Here is a 26,904-nt window from a genome sequence, read left to right as displayed (position 1 = left end):
TAATTTAAAATTAAATTATTTAAAATTAAATTAATCGAATTACATTATTTTATTTTTTTTAATCAAATCAAATTTATAAATTTTAAAAACTAATCAATCGAATTAAATTTGATTAATTCATTTAATTTTTTGTTAATGAATAATAAATACATTTAAGTTAAATTATATTTAAACTCTTAATTTCTCATATTTTAAACAAATTAAAAAAATTATTCCCTAAAATAATCAAATACTAAAGTATTATGTTAAAAATTTTAACAAGTTATGAAATTAAGTGATCAATTTCATGAAAATTTTATTTCATATTTAAATTATCTTATATTTTAATTAAAATTTTGATTAATTCGATTTTCAAATCAATTAACAAAAAATCAAAATTTTTTTTAAAATCATTTTCTTTAATCAATTGAAATTAATTTAATAATTAATTAATTAAATAAATTAAATTAATTCGATCAATTAATTTGATTAAAATCAAATTATTCTTACTTTTCAAAAGCAAAAATCTCATTCTTGCATGTAAAAACTATTAATAAAAAATGGATAGCTGTTGGCAATTACTTGTGCATTTTTCCTTTTTTTTGTTTTTTGGATATTCTACATTTTTCGAGATGCGACTTCCCAAAGCCATTTATCACAAAAGCTAATACAGTTACTTTTTCCACACACTAATTTGAACATTGACCTGTGAATAAAAATCTAAGTTTGGTGACAAGAAAATGGCACTAAAAGAAAATTAACCTCTCGACGAGTTACTGTCAGGGTATTTTCTCGTTTGTGGAAACAGTTGCTTTTAATTTTATTGTCCTAGATCCTGAAGTTGAACCATGCTTTTGAAACGTATTTCCATGGTTTTTTGAGATATGGACTGAAATGCTTTCTTCCTGAGGAGACAACAAAAACAAAACAAAACAAAGTAGGCCAGGCCAACCCAAGTTAAACCAAAATTGAATTCCAAGTCCCCAACCCTAATTCATTTAACATAATCAGTTTCGCCCCTCAATGAACCCTTTGAATAAGTCAAGTCATTCTGTCCGTGGAAAATGCATTTAGCTTTTGGTTTGTGTCTTGTTTGCTAGAAGCCTGGAATGCATCTTTATCTGCTTTTAAGAATTATACAGCGATGGTTTGTGCTGTTGCGGTAAGAGCCGCTCCCCTTCAAAGTTTGACCTTGAATGCTTTTAAGTTCAGCACCAGGTACTTAAAATCCTAAGCAGAAATGTTGCTGCTGTAGCTGTTGATTTATTGATTATTGTCGAGGCAATCTATTGAATGAGTTATGGTCAACAGCGACAAAAACTTGGAAAAAAAAATAAAGTTGCAAGGGCGGCTTGTTAGGTCTCACAATCTATGCCAACGAACACATCAACTGCAATAACAATTTCACTTGCTTTTATTTTTCTAACAAACAAGAGTTCAAATCTCAAGCTTTTCAATGTTAGAATCAAACGTAGAATGCATGCGAAATGATGGTGCATTTTGGTAGTAATCTATCCGGGTAGTTAGAGGCCAAAATCATCATTATTTTTTTAATTGTTTTTTAAAATTATACTCCTAATCAAGTATTATATTCATATAATTAATTATTAAATTATTAAATAATTAATCAAAAATTATAATTTAATTAGACAACTAAATTCACATATAATAAAATTTGAATCTGAAACCTGAAGGTTTTAGAATTTATCTCTTATCACTAAATTAGGGTTTCCTTGACATTATTCTTTCAATTATTAATTGAAAGCAAAATGATTTAGTAAATAATTGATTTTTTTTATTATTTTAGTGTAAATTTAAAAAAATTGAAAGAACTTTCAATTATGGTAATTTATTGTGTTTGGTGGGATAATTGATTGTCACACTTAATTTTATCATCACCATTAAATTTACATTTAAATTAATTTCAAAATCTATTCAAATAAAATACTTAAAAATGGTCAAAAATATCCGAGGCAAGTGGCTTTCTGTTCCCATTGAAAGTACTGCAGGAAATGAACATTAAAGAAAGAAAAGCGAAGTGTATCAAAGTTTTCTTATGAATTGAACTTAGTTCTAGTAATTATTAGAATTTGACATCACTTGAGTTTAGGGCCACATGATATTGGAGGTTGACTCATTCCTTCCTCCTTTACTTGTCTAACATTAAGACGTTACTGTCCAGCTTAATTTTAGTCCATTTTTAACAAATAATAATGATAATAATTAAAAAAATAATAAAGCATAGTCAACCATTAACCATCACTTGAAGTTGTTAATTTAGGTGTACAATTTGATTTTTCTTTTCTTTTTGGATGGCTCAAAATGTCCGCCTGCTGCCACTTTATTATCCACAAAGCCTTTACAATTTCAAAGAATTTTCCGTACTAATCCAAATTGGAAGAAATTAAAGTTTAAAAGTTTTTTTTTTTCTCGGTGATTAATTTCGTCTTAATTCAAATAAAGACAAAATGTGTTTGCTTTGACTATAAAATTTTAATATGAAAGTTGAAGTGATTTTGTTTAATTATTCAATTTAAATAAAAATTGTCTAATTTATCGATTTTAAAATTTACCGGTTATTTACATATCAATTACTCAACCGTTAGCCAAAATAGACGTTCCATAAATCTAATAATGTCAAATCTAACTTAATTATGTCAAGAAAAAAAAACAAATCTAAATAGCTGTTGTTAATGCTCAAAAATGATTCAATCTTGGATTAAAATACTTTTTATCTTATGCTCAATCTACAAATTACATATGTTGAGTAATTTTTTTTTTTAAAGGCAAAACGGTCTCCGTACACCAATGATTCGTAAGAAAAAGCATTGGAAAGATTGATGAGGTTTTAAACATTAATATCAGTCAGGAAAAAACAAAACAAAACACAGAAACAGAAAGTGGAACCTCAAAGACAGCCTTCGTAATCCTATTTACCAAGGACCACAGGTGGCTGCTGATCATAAATGATTTTCCCTTTGAATAATATTTTTAACCTTCATCATAATATTAATATATACTATCATTCACAAATTCTAGAGGTTGACTTGAACATTATGATGACACATACATAAATTAAATAACTCAATTATCTGTCTTATAAGTTCAGAATCCAGACTGTATGGTCTGATTCTTTTTCATTTGTTTATTGAAATACTATTTATAATCCCACAAAATGTATGTACTGAAATCAATGTTTGAACCTCCATCCCAAAAGCAAAACAAAGAAAAGAAAACGAAGTGCTAAAATAATCTGATTCTTGATCTACTTGTGGCAGGTGTTGGTGGCTTTTGAGTATCTCAGCAGCTGTACAATCTTATATATATATATATATTTATGAGAGTGGCAGGTACAGTTGTTAGTATTCATAAATTAAAAAATGATCAGATTTTGGGTGCTGGACTGATTCAATTTATCAGTGGTTAGTACGCAATGTACAGCCATAGTTGCGTACAGCACACACCAAAGGCATGTATACTTTCCAGGATTATACCAAAAAATTTAACAAAATTGAAGACTTTTCCAGGCTAATTTGTACTATTGTATAACGTCATTCGGCCTGTTTTTGGTTCATGCCTTTGCCGGTTTGATCCTTTTCTCATTGTCAGTCTGTTGCCTGTTAACTGGTCTTTTTCTTTCATGAATATGGGCATGTAGAAATTAATTAAATCAGAGAGATGCAACATAGATGCATCACAAATTCAATCAAAGATGATTATCTGCTTGTAAAAATTAGTTGAATATACCCTTTTTAGTAACAAAAAAGTATTGCCATTGAGGAAGATTTCATCTCAAAACTGTTTTTTTTTTTTTTTTCTGCTTTTGTTGAAGGAAGGAATGATAACCAAATAGATTTTTTAGATCAAACTTTACTGATATAGGCATGACAGAGGCAAGGCAATGGAAGAATGGTTCAAACTAAAGAAGAAATGTACAGGCAGCAAGTTTTATGAACCAAGAAGCTTTCTTTTTATGCGTAAAATTTAGTACTTGTGAATTAATAATTCCAACCTTTTAACATACTCTAACCCAGTCTTTGAGTACAATTTCCCCATACCGTTAGAAACAATCATATCAAAATAGTATGATTATCAGTTGGGTATATGATGGTCTCAACAAAAAAGCTAACCTTTCTCTTCGCTTGAAGCAAAAATAATAATCTGCCCACTATCAAGCAAAACTAAGGAATCAAAGTGGCACTGATGAGTAAAAGGGCCACGCAACCTTCCAACAAACAAAAATGTACAGTACAAAAGTATAAGGAATTAAAAATAATAATTAGATATCTCATAATTTAATTTTATTATTAAGAGATGAGATTTAATAAATTTAAAATTCAAATTTTATCATTTCTAATTTTTTTTTATTTTTTTAGGTTACGACCTTTATATATATATAAAAAAATGATCAAATAACAAGATGTAATTAGTACCAGCAATTTCGTGACTTTTCATAATCATGTTGATTTTCAAGTTCAGACGAGTGGATACATGGAATAAAACTAAACCACACTTAGGGCATTCTCTTGATTGTTTGCTCCTTTTCATGTATAAGTAATATTTTGGGACCATGCATTGCAGTCAAAGAACTTGATTATCCAAAACCTAGGTAGCCCTGGATCCCAAGCCAGCATCATGTCATCAGGCCGATTGTCGGCAGCCTCATTTTTTAAGTTTTTGTTAAGAAAACAAAGGAGCCTGGCCCATAACCCTGGCCCAAGACCCTGAACGAAATTTGATAAAAACTAAGTTAAAATACAAAAAAATTGAACTATTTTACTCTTTTTAAATAAATTCAAATAATTTTATTGTATTTAAATAAAATTTTATTTTAAAAAAATTAATTTTTGTTAATGATTTATTTTAGTATAAATTAAAATTTAAAAATTTATGTAAATATAAATTAAAATTTAAAAAGTCATTTAAACGTAATAAAAATATAAAAAATTTATTACATAAAATAATAATATTTAAGAATTTTTTTTAAACCTAAAAGCTAACACTACCACTTAACTCTTGTCCTTGTGCCACCGCACCGGGAAGAGAAGTAAGATGGAGTTTACTTATTTTCTCTGATATTCAGTTATGCAATTACTAACAAATGGCATAATAAAAATAATAAATAATTTATAAATATTTATTTTCTTCGATAATTAAATATTTAATATTTATATATAACGATAAACATTAATAAAAAATGAGAGGTTTCTTTTAAAATGTTTGGATTGAGTAAGAAATTAAAGTTTAATTTGACATTATTATTGCTATTAAAAAAATAAATTTGATAAAAAAAAGTGTTGAAAAGTGTTTTATATTTTTTGTTTGTTTTTTAACATAAAAATCCCATTGCGGATGGGGTGCTCCAATCCCTCGCGTCAGGGTCACACGTGGGAATTAGACAACTTTAATGGATTGCTCAAAGGTTATTTTTTTATGTCGAAAAAATTTTGAATTTGAATATTATCATGATTATTTATTTATTAAAATTATTTTAAATATATAATTTATAATTATATATTTAAAATTATTAGATGTGATATATTTTATTTTAGTTTAAAAAGATTATATAACTTATTTATTTCTTAATATTCTTTTTACGAAAAGAAAAAAAAAAGATAACTTTAGTGGATGACACCAAAACAGGGCACCAGCGGGACTCTTGTACTTCTATTGTTCATAGATGATGAAATATGCACGAAATGTTATTTCACAAAATTTTATGAATTTAAATTTAAATTTAAATTTAATTGATTTATATAATTATATTTAAAAATAATATTTAATAAATTTTAATATCTATAATTTATTTTTTCTTATATTATGATTTTTTCAAAAAAAAAAAGAATTAATGAATTTCATTTTAGATATAAAATGTTCAATTGTGAAAGTTGTGAAATACGAAAATGTTTGGTTAAAGAACGTTTAAGATGAGGGATTATTGCATTACGTGTAATTTCTTAGTCTAAAAAGTTTAACCTGATTTATATAATTATTAGTTATATTTAAAATATTTCATTTGCTCTGTTTGATAAGAACTAAAGAAAGTGAAAAAATTATATATATAATGAACGAGATTCGTAATAATTTTTCTTCATATCAAACAAAGAAAGTTTTTGTTTAGAACACATTATTTTTTAAAATTCTAATAATTTTAATGAGCATGACAAATTATATAACTAATATTTACATGTTTTATTTTAACTCTCCTTGGAGAGTCACGATATGGTAAGGGAAAGCTTGTTTACTAAAAAGGAAATTGCTTCTCGTTTTTTTTCTCACATTAACAAAAGAATTTTATTTTATTTTAATTTTTTTTGTGATTTGAGAATATGTTAAGGTAAAAAATAGCTCTGTTTATCGTAATATTTACCTTTCATTTTTTGGTTTAATAGTAAAAAAATCTTAAAAAATATATTAAAATTTAGATTCGAATTAAGTCATTATTTAATCATTTTTATGTAATATGGTATTACCATTCTTTGAAAAAAAAATAAAAATTATAATTAATATATTTTTTAGCATTTGATAAAGGATTTGTATTCAAATCAATTATTTTTTATTTTTATTATCCTTAATAAATATCTCTAAAAACCCATAAATCATAAGAAATACTACAGTCTACATCTTGACTATTCAATTTTGGGAAACCAAAATTCTGAAAATCCCACAAAAAAAAAAAGAAAAAAACACAGATGGAAATGACAGTACGACAGCAATATTCAGTTGTTTTGGTCTTAGCGCAACTCCCAAAGGACTCCAAACCGATCAGCCCATTCCTTCGGTGACAAGTGGACGGAAAGAGCGTGCCGGATATTTTTGCACTAACTTATTACTATAATTATCAAAAAAAAAAAGAAAAGAAAGGAAAAATAGTTTAAGATATTTTTGGCATGAGATAAATATCAAGCCTTTTAGGCGCATCAACTGCTGAGAAAAGCACGTGATTGTGGGCCGTAGCTGACACCTTCTCTCCGTCTTCAACGGGTCACCGACTGGCCTTACCTAACCGTGGTTTATTTATATCACTCCCAGACACAGTCCTCGTTCTCCATTTTAAAAGTCTTTAAACCATGGTTAACTGCATTCACTGTATCCAGATCCAACGAACCTAGCTTAAATCTCACACCAGCTCTATAAAACCGTGGTTTAGCCCATTTTTAGTTTATCATTCTCTTCTCTCCCCCAAATACCCTTTCCTTTTCCCAATTTCCCTATCTGTCCCTAGGGTTCTAGTTTCCCCAAATGGCTTCAGCAGATGTCGAGTACCGGTGCTTTGTTGGAGGGCTCGCTTGGGCCACCGACGACCGGTCCCTCGAAGAAGCCTTCAGTACATTTGGCGAGATCATCGAATCGAAGGTCCGTTTGTTGCAGAGATCGGACTCCAGATCTGACTCGATCCGACCCGATCCGGGCCTCCCTGTCTATGATCTGTGATCCTTGATCTGTTGTTTTGTGTTACTAGTTGTTACTTGATACTCTCTTGTTACTGTTCTGTCTTTTATATCTCTCACCGGTACGTTCTATCTTCATGCCCTTTGGGCCGAAGATCGATCGATTTTAATAAATCTAAAATTTTTTGTTTATTATTTGAATTTTTTTTCATTTAAATAATAATTCGTTTTTTTCAGATCATCAACGATCGTGAGACTGGAAGATCCAAAGGTTTCGGATTCGTTACTTTCCGTGATGAGAAATCTATGAGGGACGCTATTGAAGGAATGAATGGTCAGAATCTTGACGGAAGGAATATAACCGTTAACGAAGCCCAGTCTCGTCGCAGCAGTGGCGGTGGCGGATATGGAGGTAGTGGTGGGTACAGTCGCGGTGGAGGCGGCGGTGGATATGGTCGCCGAGAAGGAGGCTATGGTGGTGGCCGTCGTGATGGTGGATACGGCAACGGTGGTGGATATGGGGGTGGTGGATATGGAGGTGGACGACGCGAGGGTGGATATGGGGATGGTGGATCTCGTTACTCAAGAGGAGGCGGTGCCTCGGAAGGCAACTGGAGGTCTTAGGCTAATGGTTAGGGTTTGAGTGGGCTTGGCCATATGTGTTGCTTTAAAACGGTTGCTTAGTAGTTAGTGTTGGTTCGATGTTGTTTGCTCTATGGTTCTGTCACTGTTTGGATGTTGGGTTCTCTCTTTTTTTGACCGATGGTTATGATGCTTTTATTACCTGTATTGTTAGGAGTAAAAAATGACATAAAAATGGAATGAAGTATATAATATCTTCTTTTCAATTCCTTTCCATCCAAAACGAAATTTCAAATTCAGGAGGGTTCAATGCTGAATTCCCAGGAAATATAGTTCTTAATAGATTGTTTAACTATCGTTTTATTCAAGAAATTATGATCAATATCTTGTAGATGCTTCTTTATGAAATTATATTATACCATTTTTCTAAGTAACTATCAATTTGTTTAAACTTTATGTAAAATGTTAAATGAGAATAGATCTTAGATTTTATTTGGTTAATAGACAAAATAAAAAATATAAGCTTTATGATATAAACTACCTAAATATTAATGATTATAAGCTCTAAATTTTACAACTCTTTTCTGCATGAATGGGGTTGAAAGACAAATGTTTGAGTACATGACCCACTGCCATTGGAGTCCTGCTTAATGTTTGAAGCTTTAAAGCCCATTTCAAATCATAAATCGACGATGAGAAAAAGCCCAAAGAATGTGATGGATGAAGAGTCGACAAAGCCCAATGGATTTCTGTGGCAATTGTGTCTTTGGTGGAGTTTCCTGATTTCTTATATACATTCCGGACGGTGCTAGATGCATTTATCTAATACATTTATTTTTTATTTTAAAAATGTGTGAAAGTACTCCATTTTTTTTATTGGTTATAATAAAATTTTTTAAAACTTAAAATAACTGCAAAATTAATGAATGAAGCTTTACCTCTTCGGTCATCAAGAGTCTCGTCCTACTTTACTAGTTAGATATTTGTATGCAAGCTCTCAACTTCTAAGTTTGGACCTACTACGGTGACATCAAGATTCCGTTTATTTCATAAAAAATATTTTTAAAAAATATCAATAAGATTATTTTTTAAAATTATTTTACAGAGTATTTATGAGTAAAATTATTTATTAATATTTTTAAATATAATTTTACTTATAAATAATATTATATTAATAAATAATATTATATTTTAATATTTTAATAAATAATATATTAATATATTAATAAATAATATAAAGAATAATAAACAGTTTTATTTTTAGTTTTTTATAATATTATAGTATTAAATATTATTATTAAAATATAATTATTTCTTAATATTAATAATTTTAATAATAAATAATTTTTAATACTTTAATAATTATATTAATATTATTTTAAAAAATAAAATTTTTAAAAAACAATCAAAAGATAAAAAATATTTTTTATTAACTCGTTTAAACAACAAAAATATCTTTCGATTCAAAAAATATAAGTATTTTTTAAAAATTATTTTTTAAGAAATAAACAGATCCTAAATTTATCGAAAGTAAATAAAGTAAGATAACATATTTATGTTATAAAACAGGGAGGTATAGCCCAAGGCGAAAATTTTTTAAGCTAGCTGAATCAGCCACCTCAAACCTTGACATCATCTCAACTTCATATAGCCTAGAGAAGTGAGAACTTAATTTGGTAATCTTCAAATAACACAAGTGTTATAATGATTTTTCATCGGAGGATTCGATCATTAAATTTAATAAAAAGTTTTGAAATTATCATCAATTTTTTTATAAGATGTGATTGATCATCCAAAATATTATTTTTTAATAAAAATCTTAAAATTAATTAAATTTTATTAAAAAAAAATTTAAGTCTACGAAATCAAGATTAAGTTCGAAAATACGATTACGAGTAAAAAATGTATTAACACTCTCACGTTATCCGTTCGAAGAACATTACCATTTAAACATACGTAATCTTATAATTTTGATAACGAGATATTTTTTTATTTAATTTAGTTTAATTTTCTAAAATTTATTTTAAAATATTTTTATTTGTTACGAAATTAACATTATTATTATTATTTTATATTTTATAAATTCTCCAACGCTTTAATGAAATTTATAGAAAATCATTATTTAAAAAATTTTTGGAGAAAATTGATCATTTACAAAATTTTCGAAACTTCATCATAAGATATTTTAATTATTTATTTTAAAAAAAGATTTTAAGAATATTTTGACTCTTTGGTGAGTTCTCAAAATTTATAACAAATTTTAAAATTATCCCGACTCTTCGGTGGAATCTAAATATTATGGTTATTTTAAAATTTTGTATTATTTATTCTTTAATATTTTTTTGTAAAAAAAAAATTTAGATTATCTTGATTCATCGATAAAATCTAAATATTAATATATTGTTTAAAGAAAATCGAACTCTTTCAAATTTATATATATTAAAAAATTTAATATATTAATTATTATTAATTTCATTCTTTATTATTTTATTATTGTTTTACATTGTTTAAATCAATCTTTGTTTTAATAAAAATAATTTTGGATTATCCAAACTCTATGGTAAAATTTAAAATTTTATTTTTACTTGCAATAATTAAAGAAAATTAAATTATTTTAGCTTTCTCTAAAAATTGTATTTAAAATATTCATTTAAACAAATTAATTTTTATTTTATTTATTATTTTTCATAATTTTTTATTTTTTAGCATTTTTTAAAATTATCTCAACATTTTGGTGAAATTTAAATAATATTTTTATTTGTAATATAATTTATTTCCTTTAAATAATAATAATTATTAAATTTTTTATTTATATTTTTTTGAGGTCTTTATTTTATTTCAGTTTTCATTTTTTATTCTATTTATTTATTTGTTTTTTCTAAAAAATTATTACCAATAATAATAATAATAATAACATCATAAAAAATAACATAAAAAATAAAATCAAAATCAAAAACAGAAAATAAAAATAAAAATAAAAGAAAAAACCTGCGAAACGGGTCGGGTTGATGCGCGAATCTTGCGCAGGTCTGGTTTGATCCAAACGTCCAAAACGACGTTGTTTTGAAGGGCTATAAAAGGTATGTTTCTAGTTTTTTTCTTTATTTTCTCATTTCCCTTTTCTCTCTCTACCCATGGCTACTCTCTTTAGAAAACTCAGTTTTCGATCGGTTGCTGCTGTGCACAGTGGTCGAAAACTTCAACCGTGCCAAAAAATTCAAAGATCCCCAGATTTTGGTGTTGAAAAATTCAACGATCATCGAAAAATTTAAACTTTTTCAATTTCCAGCGACCCAAAAAAATTTTAAAAAATTCCCAAAAATTTCCCCAATGATCATTTTTGCTTTTTAAATACTTTTTCAAGCCCATATTTAAAAAAAAAAAAACCACTACAACTTCCTAGATCCAGAATTTCATTATCAAAATTTTTTTTTTGTGTTTGTTACTTTTTTTATTATGTGTTTCTTTTTTTTTTGTTATCTGTGTCTTTTTATTTTTGCAAAATTTAACTCTATTTATAGAGTTTTTAGGATTCAAGATCTTATATCTTTTAGGATTTTTTTTGTAAAAAATTTATATTTATCCGATAACTTTTGATCACTTGATTTCAAACTGTCAAATTAGGTAATATCAAAAAAAAAATATCATTCTGACAGTTTAATTTCAACTGGTAGAGTTGCCAAAAGATTTATTTTTTTACTTAAAAAAAAAATAATTATTTAATAATATTAATATTAATATTAATAAAAAAAAATTCAAAAGTCAAAATTGGTGTCTGTAATAAGAACCGCAGTTTCATATAGTATCAGTTAACGTCCCTCCCACTAGCCCTTGAAAAAGTAGGTCTTACAATCGTTTCTTTGAAGAGCCGAGTATAATTACTTATTAATGGCCAAAGATGCTGAATTACATTAAGCCTCTTAAGAATCAAGGGGTTTCTTTTTTTTTTTTTTTTTGCTGGTGATGATAAATCTAATTCCTGTCACATTGCAGGGGCGGCATCACTCTAACAATGCAGTTTGGTTTCATTCCCTTATCAAAGGTACATCAGTCGGTCGACAATAGCTACATCCCTTTAGATGCCGATAGTGAGAATATTTTGTTATCAGCTCGCTGAATTTGGTTGCTAAAAGCATTATTGCTTGCAAAATCTCATCAAGCAGACACGAAACCGATATTGACTTTTGCCTGCTCTGTAGCGAGAACGACAGCACAAGATCAGCATTAGAACATACGAATCTTTGGCCCACTATATCTTGGTTTGGTCTCACTGAATCTTCCTACATTAGAATCAGCGTACGACACAATACCCTGCACAATTTTATATAAATTTCAAAAGAAATAATAATAATAATAATAATAATAATAATAATAAATGGGGGAATAGTTTCCCTGCCTCTTACTGCAATGAAGCTCCAATCCAATTCAGAGTAGATGTCATGCGATTGGTTGTAAAGAAAAACAATGTAATCAATAGTTATCCATTATCTCTATTCTCTTGCACGGCTCGTGTCGTGGTAATACATCACATGTTTTCCAGCTTATACAAGCCACATATGTATTTATCAACTTTGAGTGTTTCTCTCTATTGCTTTCCATACACACGTCTGGAAAAATCGATCCAATCACACCCACCCAAACTATATAGCTTTGTGATCCTTAATAGGATGATGGAATGTGATCCATACACATTTCCCTCTGCATTTCCCCTATAGCTGTTCTTTTACCGTAGACCTTGTTAGACAAATTATTGAAAATCTGAAATCACTGTTTATTGTAAATTTGGATTGGTGACGAAAGGCTCCACTTTTTTTAATATTTTATTCGACCTCATCGTATTATTTATTTAGTAAATATAAAAAAAAATTACAGTAAATAAAATTTAATTATACACAATAAAACTTAGTTATTGGCTATATTTTACACATATAAAATCAATCTAATGAGTATTTATTGACGTATTATAAGATTATTAAATTTTTATAAAAATTTATTACAATAAAATTTTTATAAAATAAATTTGAAGTTTCGTATAAAGAGAAAAAGTTTCGAGAATTGCTTTTGCTTTTTCGTTTTTCAAAAAATCTGAAAAATTTTTATAAATAATTAAGTGTCTCTTTCTATTGTAGAGATAACTTTTTATTTTAAATAGAAAGAAACTATTTATTTTTTGAACAATTATAATTATTTATTTTAAACAAATTTTTTTTGGTTTAGACTTAATTATTTATTTTTATTTGTTTGTTTATTTTGAACATACTTAATTAATTAAATACTTATAAATTTTAAATAAAATAATATTTTATTTATCATATGTGTCAAGTGTCATTAATTAAATAATTAAAATATATTAATATTTAATTAATACAAGACCAATTAAGCTTAAAAATTCAAACCCATAGTCTATTAATAACTTAAATCTAATTATAATAAATTTTTATTTCTCTTAATTTAAATAATTATCTTTTTTTTTCGTTTTTCAATATAAAAACATTTTTTATATTTTATTTTGAAAATCTTGAAGACACCTTTTCGTCTTATTCCTTGCAATAACTAATTACACATTCCATCATCCGAAATTTCTCATTGTTTCAAAGATTCCACGGATAAAAAAAAAAGTCATCTTCTTTATTCATTTGCGGTTGATGAAATACTGGCCGGCATGCAAAGTTTGGATAGATGGTGCACTCTTTCCGTCGGTATAAAGTTGCAGATTCCTGGTTCTGTGGTCTTAACTGATGAAAAGTTATTAAAAAGGGCAATCTATAAGACCATTGATGCCTTAAAACTGGCTAAACCTTTAAAATCAATAACAAATCATTGCGAAAGCAACTTCTCCAATTTCCAAGGAAGGACCACTCGGCAAAAGAACAAGTCCACAGATATTACTTTCAATTGGATAGACTGAATGATAAGGATTCCAGAAATCGGCAGGGAGGTGTATCCCTAAGCATCACTTTTTTAAGTACTGATTCCTAGAAAGTTGCTTGGGGTAATTTTCAACCAATCATCACAGCGAACCCCATTAGCATGTGGTCAGCATCCCCTGCAACTTGACATTATAGGCCATTACGTTGTGTGAATTAACGCTGCTAAACCTTCTACATCTTTAACTAATTTCCCCATGACAACTAAGGGTTTCAATTAATATGCTCAGGAAACACTTTAGAAAGAAATAAATCAGCAGAATGGCAAGAAGGGAACAGATAAAAAAAAATTCCCGATAAACGTTAATGTTTTTATTTTTTTCCTCTGAAAATTAAGATTTTTATACCAACTTTGGAACTATACAGCAGCCGACGTCACGAAGATTTGGAGGAATCATACTGATGCTTTCCCAAATGCAGAAGTTTTTCGCGTCATTCTGAATCTTACATTAGAGTCGGCTCTGTGGACTCTACACGATGTGAATAGACTATACTGAGGTCTACTTGCAGGATTTTAATGAGCGCAGGCCCATATAGGTTGGGGCTACTCTACTCAACTTGCAGCCTAAAACATGATATCACCACCACCGTCCTCTGAATTCTGATGCTTCTGTGGATTTGACTTGTTATTCCAACCAGATATTTAGTCTCTCCCCACAAATTGTGTCATTTTCTGATTTTAGTTACTTATAAGTGGAGAGATTATTGATAGTTTAAAATATGATATTTTATATCGAGTAAAAAAAATTATTTATAAATGATTTAAAAAAAATTATTTATATTATTTAAGTAATTGAATTAAATATTAGAGTAGATTAAATCATTTAATTTTTTTATGAGTTTTTTTAGTGGATTGGATAATTTTAAAAGTAAAAAATAGATATTTGAGTATTTGAGACATTTGAATTTATTTGATAAATAGATTTAATTTTTAAATTTTTATTATTATTATTATTATTTATTTTAAAATATTATTGATTCCGAATAAATATACTTGAACAGTAAAAAATATAATTATTTAAATAAAATTTATTTAAATAATAAAATATGATTATACAAAATGTCATGACTTTTTGAATTATTTTGATTAATGACTATTCATTTATTATAAATAAATCTTTTTATCTGACTAATTTCACTACTTCTGATTTAGAGAGTTTTAAAATTTTATTGTATCCTATTGACGTAATTATTTTTAAAACAATGTTATTAACGCCTCAAAATCATATTTTTTTCTTTCTTATTATTTATGTTTTTCTTAAATCTACTAACAGAGATTAGGTTTGTTAATACGCTTGAAATGGCATTACTTTAACAATCCTAACCTTCCATTTTTATGATACTCATCTGCCCTGCAGTATACTGATGAGAGAATGTAATAGCAAATGTTACAATGTGTTCATATAATCGCTCAAGTTGACAAGAGAACATGCAGAGAATTTGCATATGCTAGAAATAATACTTCACATGCTGGCTATATCATACGTGCTTAATTCACCTCGAGAGAGGGCTCAACAATAATCTGCATTTGTCCAAAGATGGAGAAAAATAGATTTTTTTGTACAATCGGAGGTTACGTTACAGCAATAATGGGATTCCAGACTCGATATTGATCTGCTGAGGCCTATAGGCATCTGCAAGAGATGTTGCTTTCTTCTGTTAAATCATATTAGCAACTTGTCTATGTCGAAGAGTTAGAAAAATGGTGAAATTAAAAGATGTGTTCGAAATGTTGTTTGTTCAAACCAGATTTTTTGTTGATATTTTAATGGGTAATCGTCTAATAGGAAAACCTTACAACCAAAGAGTAAAAAATAAAAGAGGGAGAGAGAGAGAGAAGAGTTGAAATTCCACATGGCCCATGGGGGCTCCATATAACAGGGCCAATAAAAGATTCTGTCAAATTATTGCATTTTGTTTGTGCCTGACTGAAGTCAAGTATGATCATGGATCTTATCATTGGAAATACAAGGATATGGACCAGCCAAGCTCAAACTCATCTGTTCACCCTAAAAAAGCAAGACTTCAAATCAATTTTCCATTTAAACATAGGATAATTGCGCCATAAAAAAAATAATTACTGTACTACAAGGCACTAAAAGTAAAGAATAAGTGGACTCTGAACCATGGATTCCCTTTCTCATATATAGCAGTATTCTGTTCATTCTTATCTGATACCAGCTTTGGATGTGTTCCGCACATTTTAGGGATTATTTGAAAGGGATTGCATCAAATAATTTCACCATGTAGTTTGATCCAATCTTTGTTTTTCACATTTTTTTTATTCAAATTTCTTTTGCCTACCGTGCAAGGTATATACATTTCTTCATAACGAACTCATTTATCATGAAAAATATGCCTTTTTCCCCCTCTTTGATGTTGATGCCTCTGTGGTTGAAATGAAAAACAATGAATCTAATAAAGACAGCTACTTGTTCATTGTTATATCCAGGGGAAAAAAGGTTTCCAATTTTCTATTCAACAACGAATTAGACTGATAACAGAGTCTTGTTTGAAATTTGATGGTGTTAAATTTAGAAAAGCAGAAAACTCTAGGAGTCCAGAGCAATGAATTCCACCGTACATAGGATCCAGTAAGACAGCAAAGTTTCTAAACATTCCTTGGTAAAACAAATTCCAGTCAAAGAACAAGAGATCATTGGCCAGTAAACTTTGCTAAAACACATCCTTTTACCAGAAAACCAAACATTCAACAAAGGCCCCAAATTGTAAAAAGAGTAAGGTAGCATATGTTTGACCTTGCCAGGAGAAAAAAACACAAGATTATGATTGTACGAAATCAACGAGCCAGCTAGAATGCTTGGAATGTTGTTCAGGACACAGTGTGCTAAACTATTATCACTAGATTTTGGTCTATGGTTCGAGAATGGAACCACCTGCGCGTATGCAAGGAATAGAATTAAGAGCATGCAAAGGGAAAATTGAAATCAGAAAAGAAAAAAACTAAATAAATCCTAACATACGGAATAGAAGCAAACCCTGGGATTTCTGTTTTGCTTTTTCCTCAGCGGGTATTGGAATGCATGTTCAACTGAAATTACTTTGTTGTCCAGGAAGTAAGGAAGTTATCAGTCCAAAACCCAATGAATTATGTCGATCAAGTAAAGTTTTTTTTTTTTTTTTTAACTATTGGCTAAAACAAGGAAAAGCTTTTCCGGAATCTACTCTTTTAAGCAGTACTTTTTCTGTGTTTTCTGATATATCAATCAGTTCATACTTCACATGATTATAAAGGGAAGAATAGATATTTTTTAACCTGCATAGCTTATATCATATGTGCAGAATAATAAGCGAAGGACTTAACTGCTTGTATTAATTATTTACTGGTATAATACATTTTTTATTTGATTCTGGGAGATACTGATTCTCTTACATTTCAGTTTTTCTTCTTTGTCCTACAACATTTTGTGGTTCCGAAGGAGACAAATCATTAAAATTCTACAATTCTTTGCAAAATTTCTAAGCAACTGGCCATATACCCCACCTCACCCCCCCCACCCCCTACTCCTCTGCTTATAAAGAGCAGCCATTGCCACCTCTTTGCACATATCATCCCTTGACTGCTGTCTTCTTTTGACTTTATATCCTCCTCACTATCTTTTGCTTTGTTCTGTTTCCTCACTTTCCACAAAAAAAATCATTTCTAAATATTGCCTAAATTTGAACTGCTGTTTTACATTAGTTAGCGTAAGAAAATGGCATCAAGCTCAATGTCCTCCCGTGGTTCCGGTTCATGGACAGCCAAGCAAAACAAAGACTTTGAAAGGGCTTTGGCTGTGTATGATAAGGACACCCCTGACCGTTGGTACAATGTTGCCAGGGCGGTTGGAGGGAAAACTGCTGAGGAAGTGAAGAGGCACTATGAGCAGCTCGTGGAGGATGTCAAGCATATTGAGTCAGGCCAAGTGCCCTTCCCCAACTACAGGACCACTGGCGGAAGTAGCCGAGGTAACGTGAGTGATAATGAGAAAAGGTAGTAAAATAATACTAGAAAAAGGAAAAGACTTTCACCTAATAAAAAAAGTCACCAGAGATTTAACTACCTAATTGCTTTTACTTTCTAGTATAACCATGCCATGCCATAATTAAAGTAGCTAAATCTCAAAAAGGGAAGGCCTGTCCCTCAAGTCTGACCCTTAACTTTAGGTTGATTCTCTGACTCTATGCCCCACACTTCTCATCAGAGAACACTCATAACCTACGAAGTTTAAGCTTTTAAAATTGGAATCAGAACTGTAGTTTTCAAAGTACATCATATTTACAGGAGGACCCATTTACATAATTTCAATCATATGCATAGAGTCCAATACTTTTAGAACCTAGGTAATCATGGCAACTCCTGATTTTTCTTATCTGTCGTCTCCTACTAGCTCATGAGTCTTATTCCTATGCGCTTTTCACGTGCTCTGATACTCTAAGCTTTAACTAGCAAATCAGCTAATATTCTCTCTCTCTTCCTCCTCCAAATATTTTAACAGCAAAACTTCATTTATCAACAGTGATGAATATGTAAATCAAACAAGCAGCATGTTCCATTATTTTTTACTGCTAAGTCTCTGCTGATTTTCTTTAATATGCAGGATGAAAAATCTGAAGCTCAATTAATGAAGAATGGACCTGCATCTCACCTATAATAAAGATTATTCACTGAGCTACTACAAGTATCAGATGTCACCCTAGTTATACATATATATATATATATATAGTACTAATAGAAGAATCGCGATTAGAGATTCCATCTCCTTTTCTAAGTTCTGTTATGCTCTTATTTATGCCACTATAAAATATAAATGTATCAGGAAGAGGCACATAATTTGTAATCCTTACTTCCTCCCTATGTTTTTGTTGTGAAAGAATCTCTTGTTGGAATACATATATATACGGAGTAGTACGTATTTTGTCTAGCCTGTAGTGCTTTTTTGTTTTCAGTACAACAAATAAATAATGTAAAAGTTGAATTGAAATAATTGAAGATCATCAAAGTACAATAACAAACTTCATGTTGAATCTGATAAAATCTGACAGTGAATTTTGTACGAAATGAACTCTTAAGAGATTGGTAAACTTATATCACCATGGGATCGCTAAAGAACACTAAGAAGAGGCGGGAGGATGATTAGTTTGAAATGAATTTGCTGGAATTAACTTAATTAGCTGAAATTAACTTGAGTTAGAGGCTCTGCAGCCACATTTCTCCACATGGCGATAGGAATAGAACCTCCTATATGCATTTGCATATGTTATCATCAGCTTTCTGGTTTATTCACAATAATATCTCTCTTTCACCGGCAACTAAAGTTAAAAAAAAAAAGAAGGTCATAGCTCCTGGACTCGGTAAAAAATATTGAAGTTTCTTCATCAGCTTGTTACTCTTACAACTTCTTTGTCTTCATAGCACAAAACTAAGTCTAGCTGATCAGGCCCCCGATTGGATGTTGTCAAGCTATGCTAGGAATTTGGCAAAGGTCTCAATTGATAAGAACATGATGAAAACTCTCAGCCTCGCACAACTCAATGTACATGATGACCTTTGATAGATGGTGCAAATAATTAGGTGCCCAAAACGGTATAGACTGTTTTTACTAGTTCCAGATCTTACTAAATTTAGGATACGATTAAGAATCGAAACCTTAAACTAACCTCTCAATTATCAGTCCTAGAGTCGGTCCACATGCCTCATGACAGCAGGGCAAGAATGTGCTAGAAGCATGGAGCCGTGCAGCATCTGCTTGTTTTAGCAGTAGCAGACGTTTAAGAAAATGACACTGTTGCTCCAAATAAGCTAGTTTAAGCAATGTATTTGTCGATGTATAAACCTAAAGTCAAAATATTCAACGTTAATGATTGGAGGGTTTGCTATATTTTGGGTTAAAATACACAAATAAGAACGTGCTGTTAGGTTGGTATTAGGTCGTAATCGATTGAATTTGAATCGATACAATATTAAATTCGAGCTCGAGCTTGATTAAAAATTCGTTACTCGAAATTTGACTTAAACTCAATCGAATTTTATTTTAGTAGCTCGAGAAAATCGAGCTACTTGAACTTATTTGATTAGGCTCGATTAATATGTAAAAATAAGCTTGATTCTTATATTCGATAAAAGTTTAATTATTTGTGTTCAAATTCGAGCTCGAGTTTAAAGTATTTTATTAATTAAAATAATAAAAATATATTTAAATATAAAAGTTAAATTAGGCTCGCGAGCTATTCAAGCTCAAGTTTTACTCGACAATAATTGAGTCGAATTCGAATTTTTTTCGAATCAAACTCAAATAGTTTGTAAGTATTAATATATCATTTATACTCTTGTTAGTCCATTGAACAACCTCTCACAATATGCGGGATGAAGCATGTGCCCTTCGCCATTGACTCTTTGAACTTTCATCGGAGAGCGTCCAATAGGCCCTCAATCTAGCAAGATCAACTAATAAATTTGCTTCATGCATATGGTAATAGAAGACTCGGAAAGAAAAGAACATGAAATCAAGATTCTAATTTCAGGATTTGCCTCTCTTGTACTTGAACCGCATTCCCATAGGAATATTCATGTTACTTATAAAACTAAACTATGTAGTCAGTCTTAGATTTATCTTCCATGTTATAGATAATTAGAACAATTTGATCTCCTAAATCCAAGTCTGGGTATCCTCATGGATAAATTGGGGCCATGGATAGGAATTGTCAAAGTAATCTTGAATCTTTTAAATTTGGATCTTTTATGGGTTTGTTTAATCCTTTAGAAAATGTCCAGCAAAAAGAAAAAAAAAAAAGAAAAAATAGCAAATAAATACTGCAGTGAAGCTCTCACATGAGTGAATTTTGAAATCAGTAAAGTAGAACAACTTGACCTTGGACATTAAATTGCTTAAACAATTTTTATAGTAGCAGACTTCAGTTGTCTTTTCGCCTTTTTTTTTTGGTTAGATGCGGGCATCCAGCAACCCATTTTTAGTAAAATAAAGGTGCCTTTCTGAGTTTCATATTGTGGAGATTACTTAAAATTGTCTGTAAGTGCGATACAAATGTGACCATCAGGTATCAGCATCAATACAGCACAGATCAAGTCATGGCTCAAGCAAGAGCACATCCCCCTCTTGAATTGGTTAGCAACCCAGTCAGTTGCTTGATTAGCTTTTCTATTTAATCCAGGAACAATTAAAACCTTCAAATTTCAACTTCCTCATTTGTGTATCCTTTGCACAAGGAAACACTCTCCAACATCCCTTTTTTCTATTTCCTGTTATTTCTTTATGTAAATGCTCAGAATCAGTTTCCAACACAAGCAGACCCAGCAATGACTCTTCCTTCCTCATCTCTAATAACAACACCTATACCAGCTTCCTCTGATTCATTAAAAGCACCATCACAATTATCTTTAACCCAACCAGATTCTGGTCGAGTCCATCCAACACATTCATCTTGCTTTTCCTGTTTCAGACACCTTATGACCTGCAAATTTATTGGCAATAATTCTACAACAGCCTCATTGATCTTCCTAATACAGAGCATAGGATCAGGAACTTTTTTTCTGAAAAACCAAAGCACACCTATCCTTCTGAATTAGCCACCAGGCCATTGGTACAGAAACCATAAACTTCCTCTTTCCTTACATTACCTGTCTCTGGCATACCAAATACTTTTCCAAGCCATTTATCAAACGAAGTAATCGCACAATAATAATGCATGCTCAATAGACTCACTCTCTCTGTCGAGTGAGAGTAGCCCAATGTTGCCAAGATCTTGTGGAGTCATTTCATTTCCTAGTCAATTATTCCCCAAACACTACAGCATATATTAAGTCAAGGCTCAATCATAGTCCTAAATGTAGCATAGTCATACCCATCAATGAAAACATACCCTTTTTTTTTAATCTAATAATTTGTTGGAGAAATTCAATTCGATTTTCAAAAGGTTATAATTTGGCAGGCATAAATTCACTTGTCTGGAACAGTGCACAAAATCCATCTGAAGAGAGGATATAGGTCACCAACCATGACTACTCTGACAGGGTCATTTGGAGTTGGAAGAGAACTTTCTAATTTCAACCTCTTTGGAGTTAGCAGCATTGCTTTGTGTAACAATTTTCGACATTCCAAACATTTGAAAATCAACCAAAACAACTCAGTCAGACACAAAATAAGTATCAGACGATTTTGATTATAATAATCAAAATTATTTCTGGATCATGTGATATATCAATTACCTTTGTACATCAAGAAACCAATTACAGTTGCCCAATACCTGCTTGCCCTTCAAAGACTTGAGAGTTGAGACCTCCCCCACTCCTTTCTCTCAAACAAAAGACATCTTAATTATTTGGCTAAATTTTTCATTGTTTATGATTCAAGAAACACAAATTCGAACAATGCATGCAACAGAAGTTTTGCGAAATGCGGGTTTAATTTTTTTTTATATATAAAAAAATTACAGTACGAAAATAAAAGAAAAAATTACAAAATGTCAACATTTGATTTTAAAATTTTCCGAGCCCATCTCTTAAAGACAACCCTTGTGCTTGCTTTTCAGAAACGAGAAAACCAATAAAACGTCGATAACTGTAATTAGTCGTTGCTAATTATATAATGATTTCCGTGGATTAATACTGATTACTAATACAGTTAACATTGGACGGTGAGCTTCACACATTTGATGGCTATCAAAGCAACATGCTAATTTTTTTTTTTTATTAAGGAAGGCATGGTGAACCATACCGGCACCATCATGATTCAATTGAACAAAATAAAAATAATGCTAAAGTAATAGTTGTAATGAAAAACAAATCTTAATAGCATAAGTGGACCCATGGTTCGAACAATTCTAGTAATTACTATGAAAATCTGTCACGAACTTTTCTTTTGAGACCATAATATTCAGCATATAAACCACATTGGTGTAATTGTTTCATAACCAAACCAAAATAATGAAAAATTAAATTAAACCAAAATATTTTCGAAATTAATTTCAGATTGACAAGACAAGAGTTCTTCTTTTATCAATTAGACTAATACCTGTGAGTGATAGAAAATTTTTTATTACGTCACAAAAATATTAAAATATTGAAAAATTGAAAAATTTTTAAGCATGATATCTATAAATAATTTTGAGTTTAAAAATATATTTAAACCGGTTAATTTCGCAGTTATAAGAACTTGTTTGTGTCAAATAATATGAAATGTGGAATAACAAGCGATGAGATAATTGGTTAGGTATATAAGCGCTAATTAATCTTTGATTGCAGATAATTACTTAATGTCTCATTAAATTGTGATTTGAATTTTGAATTACACCATTTCATCGTAAGCAAATACTAACTAATTTTGGGGAGTGTTTAATGTTTTTTTCTTCGGGTATGTGTTTGGATAGATAATTTGGAAAAATGATTTCATTTCATTTAAAATTTTAAAAAGTGTAAAAATAAATTTATTTGTTTAGATAAAATTAAAATAGAATTTAAAATTTAGGAAATTTTCAAAAAAAAAAAAAAATCGAATTCTCTCTTGAAATTTCATTTAAAGATGTGATTTTTTTAATTTTTTTTTTCAAAATTTTTTAATCTTTTTACCACGTCTTTTTTTTTTTGGTAAACTAAAAATATAAAATAATTAGATTATAACTCATACGATGCATGAAATAATTTTATTTATTTAACATATATATATTAATTTATTTTTAAAATTATATTCAAATCTTTAAAACTCATAACGTATATAAAATTTATATATATTAACTTGTCACTAAAAAATAAATTTTATGAAAAAAACAAGAAAAAAATTAAGTCTTTCCTTTGGATATTTTTGTTTATAATAATATTTATATATCTATAAAATTATATTAAATAAAAATAAATTATGTCTTTTTTAAAAAATAAAATATATATTATTAATGATAAATTATATAATAAAAGAAGTATTAACACATTTCTACTTTAGTAATCTTGACTAAATTATTATACAAAATATGTGAAAAAAGAAAAAATAAATTAAAAAAATATTATTTTTCATAAGAATGAAATTGTAATAATAATAAAATATATCTCAGAAAAAATTTGTAAGCAAAAAAAAAAAAACAAATTGCAATAGTAATAGAATATACCTTAAAAAAATTGATGGATAAGACATTTCATTTGTAGTCTTAAATTTGTATAAGGTTTTTTTTAGTGGTAATTAGGATTAAATAGATAATTTTTAAATTAATTTTTTAAAATTTAAAATTGATATAATAAGTGATAAAGATAATATTAAAATTTTAAATTAAATTTTTAAAATTTAAAACTGATATAATAAGTGATAAAGATAATATTAAATTTTTTGTATTTATTTGAAATATAAATTTAATAATTAGAGTGCAAATGGATATAACTATTTTGATAATTTTATTATTTAAAGATTTAAGATGAAATTTTTTTGAATTTTCAAAATCTTACATAAAATTACTTGAATTTTTAATATTTTATGTAAAATTTTAAATTAAGATAAAAAAGATTGTTGAAAGATTTGGATAAACTCAATCTTTATAATTTTAAAACATATTTGAAAATTTTTTATAATTAAATATTTTTTTAAATAAGGTATTTGGTAAACAACTAAAATTATTTATTAAAAAATAAAATCCATATTTCATATTTTTAATTTTAAAATATATATCTCTAAATTGATTTGATTTTTTATTATAATTTGAATAAATTTAAAATTATCTAATTTATAATTAAAGAATTATCTTTTTTTTTTTTAAATTATCTTACATGTTATTTAAAAAATTTGTCAACATAGAGGCCTATGTAGCAAACTTGTTTATGTTTATGTATGTTGTTATATATATATATTAGATTTCAACCGAATATAAATTTTTTATTTGGAAAAATCAAGTTTGAATTTTGAAAAAAAAAAAAAAAACACTAAAGGAGATGTAAGGATAAAAATGAATTACCTCATAATAATATATGATTTATTGGTAAAATATTAATTTTTTAATTCTAATGATCAAGATTAAAATCTTAATAATCTAAAAAAAATGAATCACCTTTAACTTTATGTCTATGATGTATCTCAAACCCAATTTAAAATCTAAAATATTCGATCAAATTTAATTTTTTTTTTAAATAATATATTTATGATTTAAACTTAAATTTTAATTCAATTAATTTATATAATCATTCATAAAATATAATATTTAACATATTTAAAATTTAGCATTTAAATTTTTTTTTATCTTCATACTGTAAATTTTTATTAAAAAAATTATATTTATAATCCAACACCTAAATTTACATTTTTAATAAAAAAAACTAACTGTACTTAAAAACTTTCTTAACCTAATTAAGCATTTCTGAATATATAGAGCTGACTCGAGGGAATAGTATTAGCTAGAAGGGGTCATATCCTATAACCAAAAAAGAAAAAAAAAACAAAAACTTCAAACCATTAAAAATTTGTTTCACCAAACGGGTGGAAAGAGTTCAATCCCGACGAATGTTTGCACCCTGAGTAAAATGGATGCAGGCACAAAAATGCACCCAACAATTAATGTTTAACTTGTCAAACAATTTATGGCATGTTTGGTCGTCAAATTTGACCTTTGAATTTGCCAATATATAGTCATAAATTCGAAGCAACCCTAATCATTGCATGAAGAAGAAGATGAAATCAGGCTTGATTCTATTGACTCGTATAATTTTTTTAAAAAAATAATATTTAATAATTTCAATTAAAAAATATTATAATTAATTATTGTGATTTAGGGATAATAATAAATCAAATTGAGATGTAATTTTATAATTATAATATTTGAATTTAATTAGAGAAATTTTTTTATTTTTTATTTAAACTCGATTTAATCTAATATCATATAAATAGTATTCGATCTGATTTTAAATTAATAAAATATTATTTTTATATAAATATAAATATAAAATTAAATAAATATATAAATATATAACATTATAAAATTAAATACATAATAAAAAATAATTATATATATATTAGATTATAAAATCTAACCTCGATTTCATTTTATTATTATTCAATCTTATTCAAAATATAATTTAAAAAAAATTAATCTTGAAAAATTAAATCCAATCGAAATCTGTCGGAAGGATAATGGACTTTCAATCCTAATGCAGTTGTAAGAAACAAAATACTAGTATTATTTTGACCGGCCAAATTCAACCGTATAGGTCCCATGCTTTCCCTTTAAAAATAGGCGGCAATTTGCATTTTTCTCTTTTGTTTTACAGATGAAGAAACTCTTGTTCCTGCCATTAATGGAATCATCAATGTTTTTATCTTCTTCTTATGGACATTGAATTTAATGTCTTTTTTCCCAACTAATAATGTAACTTACTTCTAATTTGCCCACCGTGCTATTTATGATTATTTTTTAATACATTGCTTATGATTCTTAAATATGATCAGAAGATTAGTTTAGCTGGTAAGAAAATGAGTTAATCTTCCTTAACAATCCAAATTTATTTTTTTATAATATTTTAAAAATAAAATGTTAATATTTCAAAAAAAAAATAATCTTAACGCACTGTATGTGAAAGATTATAACTTTTAAAATCACTCAAAAAAGGATTAATTTGGAGTAAAAATTAAGTAAATTTTAATATTTTCAGAGTTCAAGTTTCAGTATTTATATTTTTTATATAAAAAAATAAATTATCAATACTATTTAATTTGATATGTTTTCTTTTTTATTTCTCAAACTTTCGTAATATCTTTTTTAAATGTTAAAACCCAAGTAATGAAAAGAAAAAGGACAACAAAAAAAATTGAAATTAAAAAAGATAAAAAGGAAAACTTATTAAAATGATTTTCTTGGTTGATGTTATTACTAATTACATTTGTTTGTTCATTAACCCAAAATCATTGTATTAGAAAAACGATATGTCTCTTTTCCCAAAATTTCAAGCTTCGATTTGTCTTGATTTTTATATTTAAAGTATAAAAAATAATTGATGAGGTGTGAAATTTGGAATCATAAGTCACAAAAAAATCCAGAAT

At 28.3% G+C, this 26,904-nt stretch overlaps 2 protein-coding genes across 2 annotated transcripts; both read left to right on the top strand.

Moving 5' to 3' along the window:
* The first annotated feature begins 7,120 nt into the window (after positions 1 to 7,120).
* Positions 7,121 to 8,218, top strand: LOC111308858 (glycine-rich RNA-binding protein GRP1A-like). Its single transcript, XM_022907517.2, has 2 exons — positions 7,121 to 7,335; positions 7,608 to 8,218. Exons 1-2 carry the CDS (start codon positions 7,222 to 7,224, stop codon positions 7,992 to 7,994), a joined length of 501 nt encoding a protein of 166 aa, XP_022763252.1. The 5' UTR covers positions 7,121 to 7,221; the 3' UTR covers positions 7,995 to 8,218.
* A 9,225-nt stretch (positions 8,219 to 17,443) lies between these two features.
* On the top strand, positions 17,444 to 18,804 carry LOC111308262 (protein RADIALIS-like 1). Its single transcript, XM_022906576.2, has 2 exons — positions 17,444 to 17,848; positions 18,481 to 18,804. The coding sequence occupies exons 1-2, from the start codon at positions 17,596 to 17,598 to the stop codon at positions 18,483 to 18,485; spliced, it is 258 nt and encodes an 85-aa protein (XP_022762311.1). The 5' UTR covers positions 17,444 to 17,595; the 3' UTR covers positions 18,486 to 18,804.
* Positions 18,805 to 26,904: the final 8,100 nt, after the last annotated feature.

Source organism: Durio zibethinus, chromosome 2 (genome assembly GCF_047325235.1).
Source record: "Durio zibethinus cultivar Kanyao isolate XHJ-2024 chromosome 2, ASM4732523v1, whole genome shotgun sequence".
Taxonomy (NCBI): domain Eukaryota; kingdom Viridiplantae; phylum Streptophyta; class Magnoliopsida; order Malvales; family Malvaceae; genus Durio; species Durio zibethinus.
This window is presented reverse-complemented; position numbering and strand designations above follow the sequence as displayed.